Below are 19,643 nucleotides of genomic sequence, written 5' to 3'. Positions count from 1 at the left end.
AGATTTACTCTAAGAAACTTCTAGCCTATTTCTAGATACCCGAACCAGAATAGAAGGTAATGAGACTATATCTCTTTGTTAGGGATTCCACAGAAAGTTTCCTTGGGCTAGGAGTCAAGTGTTTTCTTTTTTTTAGTGGAAGTAGGCATACTTTTAAAGGTAGAATGCTTTAAGGCTGTTGAGAGCCTTAGCGAGATTAGATTTATCATCTTAGTGATAGATATCATACATTTTATAGACAATCCAGGCTAGTGTATTACACCAGTTTTAGGATTGACTCAGGAGTCCATCGAAAGCATCTATGGTAGGAGGAAGGAAACTGCTGTGTGAGCACTTTTCTTTTGCCATTTGCTGTGCTTTCATTTATGTGTTCCTGGTCACGGCCCCATGAGGGTAGGTAGTATCATGCCCATTTTACACACAGGGAACTGCAGTTTGTCCAAGGTTGCATGGCTATTATTATTAATGAACTGACAATTGGGATTTGATACCCAAATCAATCTGAATACAGAATCTCTTTTCTTCAACTATATCAACTGGGCATAGTGGCATTTTTGACAAGCTGTGAATGGTGGGGTTAATAGCTTATTTTTAATTTAAAAGGACATTATTATTTGCTTTGTCTGAAGAAAGTTCATTTGGAAATAGTTTATTTTACTAGTTTGAAGCAGGGGATGACAGGCTTTTTTTGTAAATAACATTTTATTAGAGTATAGCATACATATTCATTTCTGTTTTACTGCTTCAGTGCTACAACGTGGAATTGAGGAGTTGCAACAGGGACATGTGGCCCACAAAAGCCTAAAATATTTACTATCTGGCTCTTTACAGGAAAGTTTGCCAACCCCTTGTTCAAAGGAAAGCATTTAAAAATGAAATAAACTCTTACTTTTGCAGATCATAGTTTATTTTCATGTGTGTTGATCACCCCTCCCCACCAAGTAAGCAAATGTAGATGTTAAGTTGATAGTGTACATGATCTCAAAATGGCTAGGATGTGAACATTTCTTTTTTTGTCCAAAGATGGTTTGGTTGACGATGTGTCAAAGTACGTTTTCATTTTCTTGCTCCTACGGAGCCTACGGTCAGAACAACTTTAATGCAAAAAAGTCAGAATAAGCACTTCAGGTATAGAACAGAACTCTCTGTGCAAATGGTACTCATGGGGTGGGGGTGGGGGGGGGTGACACTCCCCCTAGAGGCCAAATTGGAAATGGGAGGTGTTTTTGTTTTTAGTGTGATGTATTGAAAAATATGGAGTCAAGACATTATATTGATTTTTTTTTTTTTTAATTTGTGTTTAGGTTGCTAATATCTATGATTTTCATTTCAGGCTAGCAAAGGGGGCTTTACAAAAATTTGTTTTATAACAAAGGTAATGAGTCTGATAGTGTTGAGCACCACTGCCCTAAGTACTTAGCATTTTTTTTCAAAACAGACCTCCAAGTAAGGAGAGCTGCCTCAGAAAGACCTGGAATGCTTAACTCAGAGGCTGCTTGTTCATAGCTTCTTGTTCACTGGCAGACTTTAGAAGTGATGTTTTAAGACTGGGTAGGTTTGCACAGCCATCAGGGGAGCCTCCAGGGAAAGAGCAGGCTTGAGCTTAATTTAAATGCCAAGGCAAAGTAAGAATTCATTAAGGAAGATCAAAAGAGAAAAAAGTCTGCATACATTTTGTCACTGTTTTGTTCGTACACAAGAAAGTTCAGGAAAAACCACTCAGCAAGGGCTGTTGATCTCCAATCACATGACTGTGGAACACAGAGCCCTCCTCAGTGTTTAGATTTTCCTTGTACGAAGGCCCTGTGAGGCCAAGGTCAATATTATTTTCTAATTCTGCTGCTTTTCAATTTTCAAAATAAGGGTAAAAACGACCCATGTTTGTTTTGAAGTATTTCTAGTTATGTCTGCTCTGGGTGTTTTGTGGAATCCTGTTTTTCATATCCAACAGAAAGGAGGGGAAAAAAGGGCGCAGTGGAGGTTTTGTTACCTTAATCTGAAATATCCGCTTCATGAAAAAAGTCTGTAGTGTAGGATAGTACAGCCAGCACTCTGGTTGGCATTCGCAGATTCAACCAACCATGGATCGAAAATATTTTTTCAAAAAAAAAAAAGAAGACCCAAATTACAAAAATCAGAAATGAAAACTGAGACATTATAACTGATACCACAGAAATACAAAAAATCATTAGAGACTTATAAACAACTATATGCTAACAAATATGAAAACCTGGAGGAAATGCAAATTTCTGGACACATACAGACCACCAAGATCAAACCAAGAAGAAATAGAAAACCTGAACAGACTAATAACAAGCAATAAGATTAAAGCAGTAATCAGCAGTCTCCCAACAAAGAAAAGCCCAGGACCAGATGCCTTTACTGCTGAATTCGGCCAAACCTTTAAAGAGGAATTAATACCAATTCTCTTCAAACTACTCCAAGAAATTGAAACAGAGGCCACTGCCACAAACGCATTTTATGAGGCCAGCATCACCTTGATACCAAAACCAGACAAAGACACAACAAAAAAAGAAAACTACAGACCAATATCCCTGATGAACATAGATACAAAAATCTTGAACAAAATACTAGCAATCAGAGTATGGCAACACATCAAAAAATTATACACCATGATCAAGTGGGACTCATCCCAGGGATGCAAGGATGGTTCAACATATGCAAGTCAATAAATGTGATACACCACATCAACAAACTCAAGGACAAGGACCATATGATTATCTCAATAGGTACAGAGAAAGCATTTGACAAAACTCAACATCCCTTCATGATAGACTCAGCAAATTAGGCATAGAAGGAAAGTATCTCAACACAATAAAAGCCATCTACAACAAGCCCACCACCAGTATCATCCTGAATGGGGAAAAACTGAAGGCTCTTCCTTTAAGAACAGGAACAAGACAAGGATACCCACTCTCACCACTCCTATTTAACATAGTACTGGAGGTGCTAGCCAGACCAATCAGGCAAGAGAAAGAAATAAAGGGTGTCCAGATTGGAAAAGACAAAGTCAAACTGTCCCTATTTGCGGATGACATATATAGAAACACCTAAAGATTCTATCAAAAGACTCTTTCAGTAGTGTTGCAGGATACAAAATCAATGCCCCCAAATCAGTTGTGTTTATATTCTCCAATAATGAACTAACAGGAAGAGAAATGAAGTAAGCCCATTTACAATAGTTACCGAAAAAATAAAATACTTAGGAATCAATTTAACCAAGGAGGTGAAAGATCTCTACAGTGAGAACTGCAAACCACTACTGAAAGAAATTAAAGAAGACACAAAAAGATGGAAAGACATTCCATGCTCTTGGATTGGAAGAATTAACATTGTGAAAATGTCCATACTACCCAAAGTGATCTACAGATTCAGTGCAGTCCCCATCAAAATAACAATGACATTCTTCACAGAAATAGAAATAACCCTAACATTCATATGGAACAAGAAGAGACCCTGAATAGCCAAAGCAATCCTGAGCAAAAAAAAAAAAAAAAAAAAAAATCGAGGCATAACACTACCTAACTTCAAATTATACTACAAAGCTATAGTAGCCAAAACAGCATGATACTGGCATAAAAACAAACACTCAGACAAATGGAACATAATAGAGAACCCAGAGACCAACCCACATACTTACAGCCAACTGATCTTTTGACAAAGGCACCAAGAACATGCATTGGGAAAAAGATTGCCTCTTCAATAAATGGTGCTGGGAAAACGGACATCCATATGCAGAAGAATGAAACTAGACCAACACCTCTTGCCATATACCAACATCAACTCAAAATGGGTTAAAGTCTTAAATATAAGACCCGAAACTATAAAACTACTAATGGAAAATATAGGGGAAACACTTCAAGAAGTAGGACTGGGCCAAAACTTTATGAATAAGAGCCCAAAAGCACAAGCAACAGAAGAAAAAATAAATGGGATTATATCAAACTAAACAGCTTCTGCACCAAAGGAAACAATCAACAGAGTTAAATGACAACCTACAGAATGGTAGAAAATATTTGCAAACTATGCATCTGACAAGAAGTTAATATCAAGAATACACAGGGAATGCAAGCAACTACATAGTAAAAAACCAAACAACCCAATTAAAAAATAGGCAAAGGAGCTGCATAGACATTTTTCAAAAGAAGACCTACAAATGGCCAACAGGTACTTAAATAAGTGTTCAGCATCACTAATCATGAGGGAAATGCAAATTAAAACCACATTGAAATATCACCTCACCCCTGTTAGTCTGGCTATAATCAAAAAGACTGAATAACAGATGCTGGTGAAGATGTGGAGAAAAGGGAACACTCCTACACTGTTAGTGGGACATATATTAGTATAACCACTTTGGCAGACAGTATGGAGGTTTCTCAAACAACTACAGATAGACCTACCATACAATCCAACAATCCCACTTCTAAGTATATACCCAAAGGAATGGAAATCATCATGTCAAAGGGATACCTGCACTCCCATGTTCATCACAGCTCTATTTGCGATAGCCGAGATATGGGACCAACCTAAATGTCCATCAGTGGATGACTGGATAAGGAAAATGTTGTATATATACACCATGGAATACCACTCAGCCATAAAAAAAAAAAATTGAAATTCTGTCTTTTGCAGCAGTATGGATGAGCTTGGAGAAAATTATGTTAAGTGAAATAAGCCAGACACAAAGGGAAAAATACCACATGTTCTCACTCCTGAGTGGGAGCTATGAGAGAAAGAAGGAAGGAAAGAAAGACCACAGTGGTGTGTTGAACTTGCCAAGAGAGAAAGCATACCTAGGGTTGCGGAGTGGGGTGGGGGAGGGAGGTCAGGGATTAATTGGGTGGGGGACACAAGAAATAACTGCAATTTGTGTTAAGGAGCATGCCAAGAGTATTGATCTGCTCATCACATCTTGGGCACAGGTGGTAACGGTTAGCTTTGTACCCCGTGAATATGCATAATCAGTTAAAAAACCATAAAAAATAACAATATAGCAATAAAGGTAGTGCAAATAAGCAATACAGTATAACAACTACGTACACAGTATTACATTGTATTAGATATTATAAGTAATCTAGAGATGATGTAAAGTATGTGGGAGGATGCATTTAGGTTATATGCAAATACTTAGCCATTTTATACCAGGGACTTGAGCATCCATAGGCTTTGGTGTCCTCAGGGGTCCCAGAACCAGTCCGCCGTCAATACCGAGGGATGACAGTATTGCCGAAGTTCTTTTCGGTGCAACTTGTTTCAAAGCGTTTAAGTTAACACTGCAGTTCTGCTGTCTGGAGCCATCATGCCTTGAACATCCTGATTAGCCAAGGGTTTGTTGTACCATTTTTAAAAAATAAGCTTTCATGGATTCCTAGCTTGAGTGAAATACTGGGCAAACCACAGTTAAGTTCCTTGGCAAATCTTTATTTCCGAATTCATTTATCCACTTAACAAATACCTATTAAGTACCTGTTGGGCGCCAGGCACTGTTACAGGTGCTGTCAGTATAGCAGTAAATAAAGCAGACAGAAATCCTTGTCTGCATGGCTGGTATCCTGGTGGGGGCAGGTGAACAATAACAACAATTATTATCTGAAAGTTGGTAAGTGCTGGAGGGAGGGAGGGAGGGAAGGCTCAGTGAAGTTAGTTGTCTTGAATTTAAAGAGAGGCAATTGAGGCTATGTTGTGACTTAAAAATCTGATTTATTCAATAATGCCCCTGTATGTAGCTGTATTTGAAGGGTTGTAGAAGCCCCAGAGACTGGTTGGCTGGGTAAATTGAGTTATCTTAATTATGTTTCTTAGTCTAAAACTCCTCTACTGAGATTGAGACCAATCACATCCAACGTGGTTTCTTTCAAGAGACCACTCAGAAGCTCTTTTCCCTAGGTGGAAAAGACACTGCAGTGTTAGGAGACTTAGGCTAGAGCTGGCCCTACCACTCACTCACTCCAGGGTTTTGTCACACACCCTCTGGCCCCTCAGACTTCTCTGTAATGGGAGAGGATTGGGCTTAAATCATCACCAAGGTTTTTTAGGGACCAAAAATGATAGAATTCTACCTTTGTTTAGTCCTGTAATTAGCACATATAGAGGAAATTAAGTTTCCATTTTTTCTTTAAAGCCAAGGTAGCCAAAAATCAATGTTTTTGTAAATGAAAAGGATTAAAACTTGATTGTTAGGGATTTGGGACAAAATACCCTGTAGCAAAAAGGGTAGCAGATTTTTGTAAACTTTGCTATTGCTTGTAATTATTATCAAACTGCATTTAGTCCAACATAGTCATTTTCTAGATGAAGATGTAGATGAACTTTCCTTGCTTGGAAAGTTAAAGACGGTCTAGGTCCTATTCTCACCCGTTTAGTACATTTTCCACAGTGCCACACTACTTCCCATTATCCTATTTGAGACATTATTGGTACATACTTAAAAAAAAAAAAAAAAACCTTTATATCTAGGTCACCAGTGCCCATGCACTGTCTCTGCATTAGTTCACTTTCATCCAAGTATTTCTAAGGTCAGGACTAATTTGTAACAATTTGGTATGCTGTGGGCATTCAATAATTATCCTTTCATAATTAAAAATGCTAATAATCTGTTAACAGATATAACAGGTGGTTCTAAGCCCTTGGCATGTATTAACTCATTCATTTTACCCAACAGTGATGAAGTAAAATAAGGATAATAGTAACCGAAGCCCAGAGAAATTAAATAACCTGCCCAAGGTCAAATGATGAGTTGCAGAGTTGGGATTTGAATGGTGTCAGCTCCAATATCTGTGCTGTCCAACATCATGCTGTTCCCGTTTCTGTAAACCTCAGGGGATCAATTGAAACCATTCAACAAAGAGAAGCTCACTGATGAGATTTTATTGTGAGCCTCACCATGGAACTGACACACATTACCCGGACCCTTGGATTTCTCAGATTTGTACTTGATCCAGCTTTTAACAATAGTAGTGTCTAGTTTTTAAATGAGGGCTTTAGGCATGAAGACCACATATTGTATGACTCCATTTCTATGAGATGCCCAGAATAGACAAATCCATAGAGGTAGAATGCAAATTCGTGGTTGCTGAGGTTCTCAGAGATAAGGGAGAGGTCAGTGACTACTAATGGGTACCAGGTTTCTCTTTGGGGTGATAAAAATATTCTAAAATTGATTGTGGTGATAGTTGCAGAACTCTAGATATACTAAAAAACCTGTAAATTATGTACATGGAAAGGGTGAATTTTATGGTACCTGAGTTATATCTCAATAAAACAGTTAAAAATTAAGGAAAATGGGGGCTTTCTTCTTTTATGTTCATTTTAAGTTGAAATTTTTTCATAAGGATTGAAGTAAACAGAGAGTCATCTTTCTACGGCTTATGAATAAACAGGAAGAGGAAGGTAAAGACTGAGTTGACTGTATAACCCAGCATTTTAAATTTCTTATTTTGACTTGATAGTAATAATTTAACTTTTGTTTTAAAACATTGAATTATATTAGTAAAGCATTTTAAATATTGAAGTATCTGATTATTTAAAAAGTAATTTTATATCTGTTACTGAAGAAAATCCCTCCTGCAATGTATAATCTTGTTTAGTCAATAGAACAATTTCTGGGCAAATACATCTCACTTGCTCTGTCTTCTGCTTCTCATGCCTTCTACTATCTCTGAGAATAATGGGTTATTTCTCCTGGACATGAATTCAAGGTCAGAGAGGTTTTTCAAAGCATACTGTAATATTTTTCTGAATTTAATTCATTTCGGAGTTATTCATTAATCTTTTTAAACATTCTTTTTTAATTTTAGGATGTGCTACTTCAGGATTTTTAGGTTGAGTATCCCTTTCTGTAAAGAGGTATTTTGCCCTAATTGTTCATTTTTAAGCCTCAGTGGTAGTCCCCTAGTTCCAGTGCTGTGGGATTTGGTGAAACAGTATACAGGTACACTCCATCATAATGTCTCACAATATTGCAGGTTTTCCGTATAATCAGTCATTTATTCACCAGATAGTTCCACGTGCCAGTGTGTGCCAGGATCCAGCCGTGAACCAAATGGCCATAATCCTTGCCCTTGAAGAGCTGAACTCTTGTGAGGGGAAGCCTGACAGTCTTAATCCTGTAAGATTGCCCTCCCCTAGCCATCTCTCCACCTCTTCATCCTGGTGGCTGCCCTTAGCTGCGTCTTCATCACCTCTCTCGAAGCTGTCACACCACTAGGTTTGGTGGCATGCTGGATCTTGTTAGTGTGTGATTGCTCTTTTAATGCAGCCTGGCAAAAAGATCCTGTAAATATTCACAATCACCTTGTTGAGTAGGATGTAGTTTCCCTCCCAGTGACTTCATATGTATCTATTTGTGTCATTAATTTTGATAAATGAAACAACTGAAGCATTATTTAGCATCCTGTTGTTGCTATAACCTTCGCAAATCTAAATAAATGCTTGTGTTACAATGGTTTTATGTATGTTCTGAATATGTTGCTTTCATTTGTCTGAATTGTGATGAATATGCACTACTTAAATGAAGTATATACTTTCCCTAGAAAATACCAATTAAATCAAATTTTACTAATTTGATTTCAATCAAATCCATGCTACTGTAAACTGCTTTAATTTGGAGAAAACTGAATTCTTCAAGTGGAAGATAGTGAGTTAAACTGTTCACCCTTTTATCATTCTGCTTGGCTGCCTCTAAATTATCTTTAAAAATTAAGAAGTGTGGAAATTTGAGGCTTGTTGCACAATTACTAAGCATTAAGTTTTTTAGATGGCCATTTGAGCACTATGAATAAAAATTCCTGGAATATGTTTGTCATCTTCCACTGAGTTTCTTCTTCTGCACTTAGCTCCCCTTTCTGTTCTTCCAGAACAGCCTGCACCTTTGTTGGCCATCTGTCACCTACTGCCTGTGTCGAGGGTCATTTGTGTGTCTCATTCCCACTGCGGCCTGAAATGAACTGGGGCCTGGGAAGTAGGACTGTTTGCTCTCAGCTGCAATATTTAAATTGGAGAAAATTATGCTAAGTGAAATAAGCCAGGCACAGAAAGAGGAACACCACATGTCCTTGCTCATAAGTGGAAGCCCAAAAATTAACAAATAAAAAAGAAAGATGAAACAATCACAATAATACACTAAACTTTCAGAAGGAGAGAACAGAGCTGTGGTTATTAGTGGTGGGAAAGGAAGAGGGAGAGGAGGGTCAGTAAGAAATTGGTAAAGGGTCACAAAGAATGATTACATTTTGTAATGATGAATATACTAATCCTGATTTGATCATCACATATTGCACACAGGTATTGATATTCAATACTGTACCCCACAAATATGTATAATCAATTATGCTTCAATAATAAATAAGTAAATGTCACATATGTTTGAAATTGCAGGCAAGTTCAGTTGATATTGAATGTTGTCTTTCTTGGTAGAGTTTCCAGTATGGCATCTGCATCAACTTCTGGATATAATTCACACTCCTTGGAGAATGAGTCTATTAAGAGGGTAAGTTTTCAGTTTTTTGAGTTTTCAAATATATCTGTACCTCTTTCTCTGCATTTCTCTCTTTTCATATTTGAATATTAGACATTGGGGTTATTGGATTATAAATTTTATTGTTCACATAGTATAAATACATTAATACATGTGGCTGCATTTGTTATCCACCTTGTTTCAGAAAAGATTTTAGATAGAATACCTATGTGTTGAATGAGTTCTGCACCCTTTTACTTAACTTTGTTTTTGAGAACCCATGTCTTGTGAATTACTGCCAGATGTTATGTTTAAGGTGGTAGGCAATCTTCTGACCCCAAAAGCTTTCTGAAGGATATTGGAAGGCCAAGGCCCACTGAGCAGGCTGCTATACCTTCCTGAATGTTGTCGTTATATTATTTTCTAATTAAGATGGTAAAATAGTTGCATAACCAAAACAAATACAACTTTAATAGAAAATGGTTCAGAGTATCCAGGGGATAATTGTGTAATTAGAGGGAGATTTTGGAATACATATTAAAAGGAAGGGATGAATTTAAAATAAGTTTTATTTGTGGTCCTTTAAGGTTTTAAGATTATCCAGTGGAAAAGTTAATTTATGTTCCCACCAGTAGTGTATAAGGATTCCCAAGAAATCAAAAAGGAACAAAAGGCTGTCTTTTCATCTGTATTCCTTAATCACTAACAAGATTGACCTTTTTAAAAAAAAAAGCGTGTTTATTTGTATCTCTTTTGTGAAGTGACTGTTCATGTCCTTTGCCTATTTGCCTTTTAGGATCTTTTAGGAGGCTTATTTTGGATTGATTTATAAGTGTTCTTTATACATTATGGTAGTTAACTATAATATACATTATAGGTCTTTTTCCTAGTTTATTGTCAGCCTTTTAATTATATTTATGGTATTTTGTTTTCATTTTGAAATACAGAGGTTCAAAGTTTTTATGTAATCACATCTATCAATCTTTTCCTTATGTTTTCTGCTTTGGGTGTCTACCAAGATTATATAAAGTCTTATTTTCTTTTAGTATTTTTATGGTTTAAGAACCAATTCTAAACACAAGAGTAACTTCAACAATGTAATTATAAGACCTTGTGTAATGCTACTCTGATATAATATATATCCTATGTTAATCCCATGTTGTCCTGTCTTAATCAAACATTTGCTTTCCCACTTTGTGATTGGATTATGCTTTCTTTTCCTGACCCAGAACTGTGGTATTTAAAATGTATATTGAATATTACATTTGCTTGTTTTACCTGTTTTTAGTTAGTGAGAGGCAGAGATGATGATAATTTCTTTCTAATCTTACCATTTATGTAAGGTGTGTGGTTTTGCTTCTCATTAAGAAGGGCATTCCTGGCTGGGAACAATTTGTCTTTTCCTCCTAGTTAAAATGCTTATTTGCAAGCACTAAAAAATATTTAAAATTGGCTAGGAATTTTAATTTTGTGTCTGAATAAAAGAAGATAAACCTTTAAAAATCCAGCAAAACTGCCCTCTTTGACAGCTTATATCTCACCTAAATATGCAATTTGCCGTTCTCTTGTTTCATAATAATTCCTTCCATTTGCATAGCCCCTGATAATTCACAAAAGTGTGCAAGTGTATTTTGTTTCACTTAATACTCACAAAACCTCTTCGAAGGAAGCATTACTAATGTCACACATAAAGTGATTGCATTGTGATTTTGGAAAACAACTAGAAAAAACTGAAAAAATACTGCTGAAAAAGCCTTTGCTCAAACAGATGTTAGTGATGTGTGTCATACACCATAAAACTCACACATGCAGCTTGTCATTGGTATTGACCTACCTGGGTAGCTGAATAACCTGAATGTCTTTCCTGGGCAGCCAGGTCACAGTGCCTATCTGTGGCAAATTAAACTCTCAGAACTCACCTGTGGGTTTTAGTGGTTTATATGTTGACTGTTGAAGCGATTGAATGAGGCACATGCCTGGAAAAACCTCTAAAAAACAGGAGGCCTGGAGAAATAGTAATGTGAAGTATTTGTATAAATGGTTCTTAAGGCACTTGCCCGCTCAAAAGTTCTCTGACAGACCACTCTTTCCTATTATCTAGGATAAGGATCTTAGTAAAGGTGAGGAAGGATCTTATTACATATTGGGTTTCTCATTTTACTAACAGTTATTTTCTGGTATTATAATAGATTCTGGCTAGATATTGCAGTGTTGTTCACTTAAGTCCCCAGGCAATTGAAGTTTTCATTCCTACTCTTCACAAAAGATGACTGAATAATGTGGAAAAAAGTCTGGCACAGTACTATGTGTGTCTATAAAATACACTTAATATTTACTTTTTATCATTTTCCTGGAAGCTATTAAAGTGCTTAGAAGCATATTTTAAAAATCAATGTTATTGAAAGGCATGCTAACATTTTTTTTTCTTATTGCCATTTGTATTTTCATGCTTCTACACAATTCATTCAGAGTCAAAGCACAGTACACATTTAGAAATCTTATTTTTAAAATTTTTTATTTTTTTAAATTATTTATTTTTATTTTTTTATTGGTTATGAATATTCATGGGGTACAAAGCTGATTGTTACCACTCCTGCCCAAGATGTGATGGCCAGATCAATATCAGCAGCATGCCCATTACCACAAATTGTGATTATACCCCATGTCCCCCACCCAATTATCCCCAACCTCCCTCTCCAACCCCCCTTCCCCCACACTCCACTTTGTATTTCAAGGTATGTTCTCTCCCTCTGCAAGTCCACTGAACCACTGTGGTCTTTCTTCCCTCCCTTCTTTCTCTCTTAGCTCCCACTTATGAGTGAGCACATGCGGTATTTATCCCTCTGTGCTTTGCTTATTTCACTTAACATAAGTTTCTCCAAGCTCATCCATGTTGCATGCTAACATTTTAAAATGCAGACTAGATGTTAACACATCTAATGAATGTCGATCCAAGATCATATTTTTTTAGTTTGAATTTTCTGTGCCTATTTTTTCTAATGCTTAATTTCTCTCTAGTTTTTTTCTTTATAAAGTGTATTTCTAGTTGTGTGTATTCGAGGTTGCTTAACAACCCTGTAGAAATGTAATGTCATTACTTCTTATGCCTCTGTTTCATTTCTAGATGTCTCGAGACAGAGTCAATCGGGATATCAGTGAGGCTGTTCCTCGACTTCCAGGAGAAACTCTAATTACTGGTAAGGACCCTCTGATGTTTGGATTTGAATAACTTGATGAGAAGTCCGGCAGGTTCAGGTGGCTTCAATCCCATTGACTCTTTAGAAATCAGAGTTAGACAAATAGGCTAGCTTTGTTTAGAAGCATTAACACAGAGAGAACTTTCTGCATTTGTTTCTTGATCAAAGAGCTCTTTCAAGCGCTCTATACTCACAAGGATAGTGATATTCTTGTCTCTACCAAAGACTGAGAATGATTTAGGGGAAAAAAAAATGTGGATTATCTCTTGAAAATCTCTCATTGGAGCTATAAGCTGTCATGGTTTAAGGTTATACAAACAAGATGATATTGAGGTTTCCAATCTATGATGTATGCTTTAAAACGATAATCTTAAAGGGTTAAGTATTCTCCCCTTTAAAATATAGAATACTATAGTGGTTTAAAATATCTTTCATTTGCTAGGAATTGGAAGTTAGTAATATTGAGGTAACATTTTGACGTTGACTTACTTTTTCGTGATAAATTCATATTAAGAGGAAGATATATACTTTGGAAAGGCCAGATCATTCTGGCTTAAGAATATAGAAGCATCGGACAGATTCTGAACCAAATGTTAATGTGGGCATTCAAATTTTGTATCAGGGTCAACACCCTCACCTCAGAGTTCAGTGTATTTGGAGATTATATGTTTACCTTTGTTTCAGCAAAACTTTCCGTTTATTGACTAAAATCTGGGTTGTTTAGCTTAAATGGCTAAAACATGGTGCTAATTAGATGAAGGTCCTAGACAGTGTACCTTTGCGAATTATCCGTGAGAAACTATTCTGTGTTCATAGACTTGCACACATAATTCTAGTCTTGAAACAGAAACTAGTGGGATATGTCCTTCCCAATTTCTGGATAAGAGCAAAGAAGATATTCTGCTTTTGATGGTCTTCATATGTGAAGTTTTGGTGCTGGGTATCAGTGCCTGCATCTTAACCAAAGTAGTAACTCATTGAACTAGCATGAAGTAGCATTACTGGGTATTTTTCACCTAGCACATGAGGAGATAGGGGTTTCAGAATCATTTAAAAAATTAAAAGCCATTAACACATTTAAGGACATCCTTAAAAGATAAGAGAAATATATACTTCTATTATGATTAATTAACTCTCCTGATTTAGTTTCTCCTTATGTTTGATTCTACCAAAGATGTACTATTCTCTTGGCTATCTGTCTTATATCAGTTAAATGTCTGAAGTGCATCTGGCTGACCTCTTCTCTGGACTGTTAAAATAGAAAGAATAGACTGTATAGAGAGTTCCACTGCTGACATTCATTTATGAAAAACATCATGATGTTTGTGTGGTTAGGGGTTGGCAAACCTCAACACCCAATCTAGCGGTTAGTCTGGGAGACTGTCCTACATGAATTACCTTCCTCTGGTTGAAGTAGCTCAAATCATTACCTTTACAGCCACCTGAGGGTAGCAGCAGGAGTGCTCTGTCACTTCTGCTCTCCAGGTGTTGTCACCTTGCCCCAGGCAGTGACAGCAATGTGGGCAAGCTCTGCTGGTGCCTGGCAGTGGCGTGTCCCCATGTGTTTTCCCTGCTGCCCCCACTCCACCTAGCATGGTCATGTGGAATTTTTAACCTTTTCGGGAATTTTTTTACTGTAGTTATTCTTAGGCAAATAGTTTATATTAAATTAGTGCCATTTGTTGTGTATCTTGGTATATATTTCCATTATTTTAGGGTACTTTTTTTATCTTAATAGACAAAGAAGTTATTTACATATGTCCTTTCAATGGCCCCATTAAGGGAAGAGTTTACATCACAAATTATCGTCTTTATTTAAGAAGTTTGGAAATGGTAAGTAGAATATAAGACCATAAAGATGATCCTAACTGTTAAAGATAATGCTAAACTGTTTCTCTTCTACCTTGCAAGATTGACTGTGGATCAGATTAACATGGGGGATATATTTGCTTCTCAACTCTTAATTTTTTGCTTATGCAAACTCATTTAACACTAACACCTATATATGTAGGGAATACAGTAAATTTTAAAAAATACGAAGTTTTATCCTTTGCAATAGTGGGGAGGGGCTGATAATTGCAACCATTTGCTAGTTTGGAGAAGTTAGGTGTAGAGGAGTGGTTCTTTACCAAAAGCACAGATGAGGACCACTTGTGGAGGTCAACAAGCAATGCTGTTGCTCTAGATATACTCCATCAGAATATCCAGGCCTGTGGTTCAGGCACAGCTATATTTTCTAAAACATCACAGAGGAGGTTGCTGATGTGAATCTCTGGTTAAGGCCCATCACTCTAGAACTTTCCATGTGTTCAATTACAAAGCACTAGGTAGCAATGTAGAACTAGGTTGACTGTGATATGGCTTACTGCCACTCCACCTTTTCAGTGAGTAGCCATGAAATGTTTGCCATAACATCTCAAAGAATATTCCACTGATGGAACAATGACATGGAGAAGAGATAACCCAGAAGGGGAAGAGTGAATGGCATCTGTGGCTGTCACAGAAGGACTTATGGTAGATGTGGTGGGTTGTCATTTCCCAGGTCAACCCGAAGGGGCAGGTATATTTTGATGGGATGGGCTGAGGGCGAATATGTCCAGGGAACAGGGAAAAGTAGCCCATTAGCAGCTTATATACAGGAGGTGTTGAGACTGTTGGGGAACTCAAGCTTTTGTTTTATTGCTTTTACCCCACCATTTCTTTAGGACATTTCTAATCTAGATTAATTTGCATCTTTTGATCTCTTTCTTTTATTATGTTTATTATTATGTCTGAATTCTGAAAAATGTTTATTATCCTTATTGTCTTAGCTGTGGGAGCCTACTGTTATAGCTACCCCAACCTGTGATATCTCCCATAGCACAGTGCTCACAGGGATGGGTACATGAGTCAGGCCACAGGGCACTGAGACTGAGCATTTTATTTATATGAATCTATTCAGACTTCTAAGTAAGACTGGAGATGTTCTAGTTTTCCAGAATGGGAAAGAAAATTCTGGAAATCAGCAGTAAGCTGGATGTCAACCCTTGCCAATAGGTGAAAAAAATTCTACAATTAATTATTTTAAATATGATTTTTAAGTACCTAGAATAGAAGGAAATCATTGGGAGTGACATTGTCTTGATGGAATCAGGGGATATGACAGATCCTGGTAAAGACACACAGGCCAAATCATGGTGGTACATTTAGGTGGATTTATCAACTGTGCCTTAACTAAAGGCTTAATGCCAGCCAGGAATGGTGGTCATAAACATTGTGCTGTGCAGGGCACTTCCTCTCCAGCGTTCCTAATGCAGGGTGGATGAACATATAGAAAGCATGCCTGTTCTATACGTGAAAAACACCAAACTAGCCAATGTGCTGGATAACAGAATTGGGGTTTGAAATGATCTTAATTGGCTGGGATATTGGAGCAAAACTGATAATAGAAAATTTAGTGCAGATAACATTTACTTAGTAAAAATCAGTTGTATCAATAAAGGATGGAGGAGGTATGTCTTGATAGGGATTCAAGCTCTCTTTAAACCAGTAATTGGATGTAACTGATTAAAAAGTTACTATACCTATAGGGTGAATTAACAGAAGTATAATATAATGGCCAGACAAAATGAGACAGTAGCCCCATCTGAACTGTCATGTTCAAATCCAGGTGCCACATTTTAAGAGGGTTATTGACAAACCAGAGAGATTTCAGACACAGAGAATCAGGCTAGTGGAGGGACCACAGTATGAGTGATGATTGAAATAAATGTTGATCTTCTGTCTGAAGAAAGAAAGACTAAAGGGGGAGACATGATAGAGCTGTCTCTGAATATCTGAAGTGCCTTTCAATGGAGCAGGGATTAGATTTATTTTGTACAGCTCCCAAGGGCGAAATTGGGATAGATTGAGAGATTTTTTGCTAAAATCTGTGATAATTGTCAAAAAATAGAATTAAAGCAAATGTTAGGGTCCTTTCACCTCTGAGACTGTTGCCTTGTTGACTGACTACATGTTCCTGGTCCCATGTTATGCTGTCTCCAATAATGAAGTAGGAAAACTATTCAAGGTGTTGTAATGTGACAAGATTGCATATACAGTGTGAGCTCAGCTACATCAAACAAACAACAATTATCTGCACAAGAGGGGCTGGAAGGACATATACCAAAAGTCTGAGTACTAGGTATATCTGGAGAGTGGAGTTACGCATGCTTTTTTTTCCTTCCTTTTTCTTGCCAGTATTTTTCAAAGTACCTAGAATGAGCATGTATTGCTTTTATAATTGGGAGAACACTTGGCAAGTTTTATTTATCTTGTTTTCATATGGCAACCTAGTGGGTGGGGAATAGTGCCTAGTGGGTGAATAAAATGCCCATCTGACACTGATAACTAACTTCTTCTTCCATTAAGTTTTACATAAACACTTTAAGCAATTGGCCACAATATTTGGTTCCAGTATAAAAGCAAGCAGCTAATAGCAGAAAATATCATATAAAGAATGCCGTTTAATTAGTTTTACAGGAGCCTAAAACATAGTCTCATAGTGTTTCTTCACTTAAAAGTCCTAAACAAGAATATTAATTGCGGATTCTGCTGCAAAATGTGAAAACTTTTTTTGTGTGCTTGATAAAGAGCTGTCATCTCTGGCATTTTGAAGTGGACACCTGTTTGTTTCAGGTATGTAAACACAGCAGTGGGAGTGATGAGCCCAAATGTGCGTGGTGTGATTCCTGAGTCAGTCCTCCCATGTTGTAAGGTGTAGAGCGCAGATGCCTTGCCCCCTGTTGCGCAGGGAAGTAGAGGAATGCTGGCCATGTCCTTAGGCTGCCATGGTGGTCTTCTTCTACCTGGCCCTCCTTGTCTGGTGTGCCCCTGCAGTCTGTCCTGCACACTGTTCCTCCAGAGGCTGACCAGATAGCGTCTCACTTCTGAAACTGTCATTGGCTCCCTGTTGCCCACAGAATAAAGTCCATTCTCCTTTGTGTGGCATAAAAATCCTTCTCATTTCTCTGACCTCAACTCACATCACTTCTCCCCAAACATGCTGTTCTCAAGCTATGCCAAGCTCCTTCTCTTCTCCTATCATGCACATGGGTCCTTTCAGAAGCCTCTATTTGTCCTTCAGAACCCACGTTGAAAGTCATGTCCTCTCTGGAGCCTTCTCCAGCTTTCTTGAAGGAACCACTCCCTCTTTGCGTCCTCACAGCCCTTTTTCATGCCTCTATGTTAACACTTATTGCTGTGAAACCTTCCCTGGCCACCCTAGCTAAGCTTTTAATACCCTTCTTCTGTGTTTAATTTTTCTCCTGAGCACTTGTCACTATCTCCTGTTTTATGTATTTCTCCGATTTACTTTGTTATCTTTCTAAGGACAGGGATGCTTGTCTGTCTGTTCACTGGTGTTCTCTTAGCTCTTAGCATGGAGCCTAGCACATTTGAAGGTGCTCAGTCAATATGTGTTGAATGAATGAATTCTTCTTATTTATTTGCTGCTGTATTTGTGGCCTTAACAAATGCTGAGTCCTTTTGGTCTTCCATATTTAGCTAATACAGTGGCCAGTAGACAGTAGGTGCTTAGTAAAAGTGTATTCAGTGAGTGAACTCGGGAGGGAACAGGCTCCTGTGTTGTTAGCACTGCTCAGAGGGCAAAAGCCTAGTCACAGTGGTTTGACCACAGTGTGGACCCTACTAAATTGTGGCATCTTGAATATCAACATTGCTTCTGGAATTCAGAAACCACATAGCCACCTTTTGACTTTGAGCGTAGCGAGGAATTTAGCTTTGGGTTAATATTGTGACTACAGCAGAGGCTACTGTAGGCCTGTGATATCCTAAAATCTGGTAGACCACCAGCAGGAAGACTGCTTCCAGATTCCTTTCTAGGAGCACTTTAGGTTCAGGCACTAATAGTGGGTGAGAAAAACAGTATAACCCTTTCTTCATTCACGTCTTCTTCCAGAAACATTCACAGAGCACCATGGTGAATGTAACACTGTGCTAGGTGAATAATACTATACCTTGAAGCCCGCACAGCCTCATGGGATATAGAGATGAGTAATTACAGTGTATTATGACAAAGCCTGCAGTTGTATGCATAGTGCTGTGGGGTTACAAGCGAGAGGATGATTACCCCAGTATGATGAGTCATAGAATGCTTTATAGAGGAGGTTATATTTGTACTGAGTCTTGAAGAGTGCTAACAACTTCCTGGACAGGAGGGAGGGAGGAGCATTTCAGGTAGAGAGTTTTTCCGTATCCGTATGGTGCTTTTCCATTTCACATGTATAACGATATGGAAAAGCATCATGCTAGGGAGACAGTTGAGTGATCTGTTAGAGCTGGAATATGGAGGGTAGGGGGAGGAGTGGGGAATGGGAAGAGATGAGGCTGGAAGAAGAGCCAGCCTCAAGAGTCTCATAAGTCCCCATTGGCAGTCTGCATGTTACATGGAGAATGACATAGCAGATGTGTATTTCAGGAAGAAGTCTCTGGTTGCAACATGAATGATAGAATAGGGGAGGGAGAGACTGGAGGCAGGAAGACTAACTAGGAAGTTATTTTAGTTTTCCAGGTAAAAGATAAGGGCCTAATACAGTCATAGTGGAGAGGGAAAAGAGGGACCAGCGTGAGAGATTTGGGAAGAGTTGGGTGGCCATTTGGAGGTGGGAGTTGAAAGAAAGAGTCAAGTCAGGAACGACTCCCATGATTTTTCACGTAAATCATTGGAGCTGCTCCCATTCATTGAAATAGACTTTATGGGAGAAGGAATATGTTTTAGATAAACTCAATGTGGAAATAAGTCTGAAGGTGTTGTCTCACACCTGTACAACTAACTACTTGGTGGAAATGTCTCCGAAACATGACGCTGACGCTTCTGAGGTTATTAGCGTATCAGTGGTAGTGAAAACCACGTAAGTCCAAGAGATTACCTCCGAGTATGTAGCCTGGAAAGAGATGAGATGAGGGCTGAGGAGAGAGCCTGGGGGACACAA

At 37.9% G+C, this 19,643-nt stretch overlaps 1 protein-coding gene across 2 annotated transcripts in view; it reads left to right on the top strand.

Annotated features, from left to right (window-relative positions):
• MTM1 (myotubularin 1) overlaps positions 1-19,643 on the top strand; it is a 109,310-nt gene that overhangs the window by 16,909 nt on the left and 72,758 nt on the right. For both annotated transcript variants that reach the window (XM_063083102.1, XM_063083101.1), the window contains exons 2-4: positions 9,436-9,508; positions 12,600-12,672; positions 14,411-14,505. In XM_063083102.1, the coding sequence (XP_062939172.1) occupies positions 9,446-9,508; positions 12,600-12,672; positions 14,411-14,505 (231 nt within the window). In that variant the 5' untranslated portion in view covers positions 9,436-9,445. The remainder of the gene's footprint in view (positions 1-9,435; positions 9,509-12,599; positions 12,673-14,410; positions 14,506-19,643) is intronic.

The sequence above is a fragment of the Cynocephalus volans genome, chromosome X, assembly GCF_027409185.1.
Source record: "Cynocephalus volans isolate mCynVol1 chromosome X, mCynVol1.pri, whole genome shotgun sequence".
NCBI lineage: Eukaryota > Metazoa > Chordata > Mammalia > Dermoptera > Cynocephalidae > Cynocephalus > Cynocephalus volans.
The sequence above is the reverse complement of the archived record's forward strand: the minus strand, read 5'-3'. Positions and strand labels throughout refer to the sequence as shown.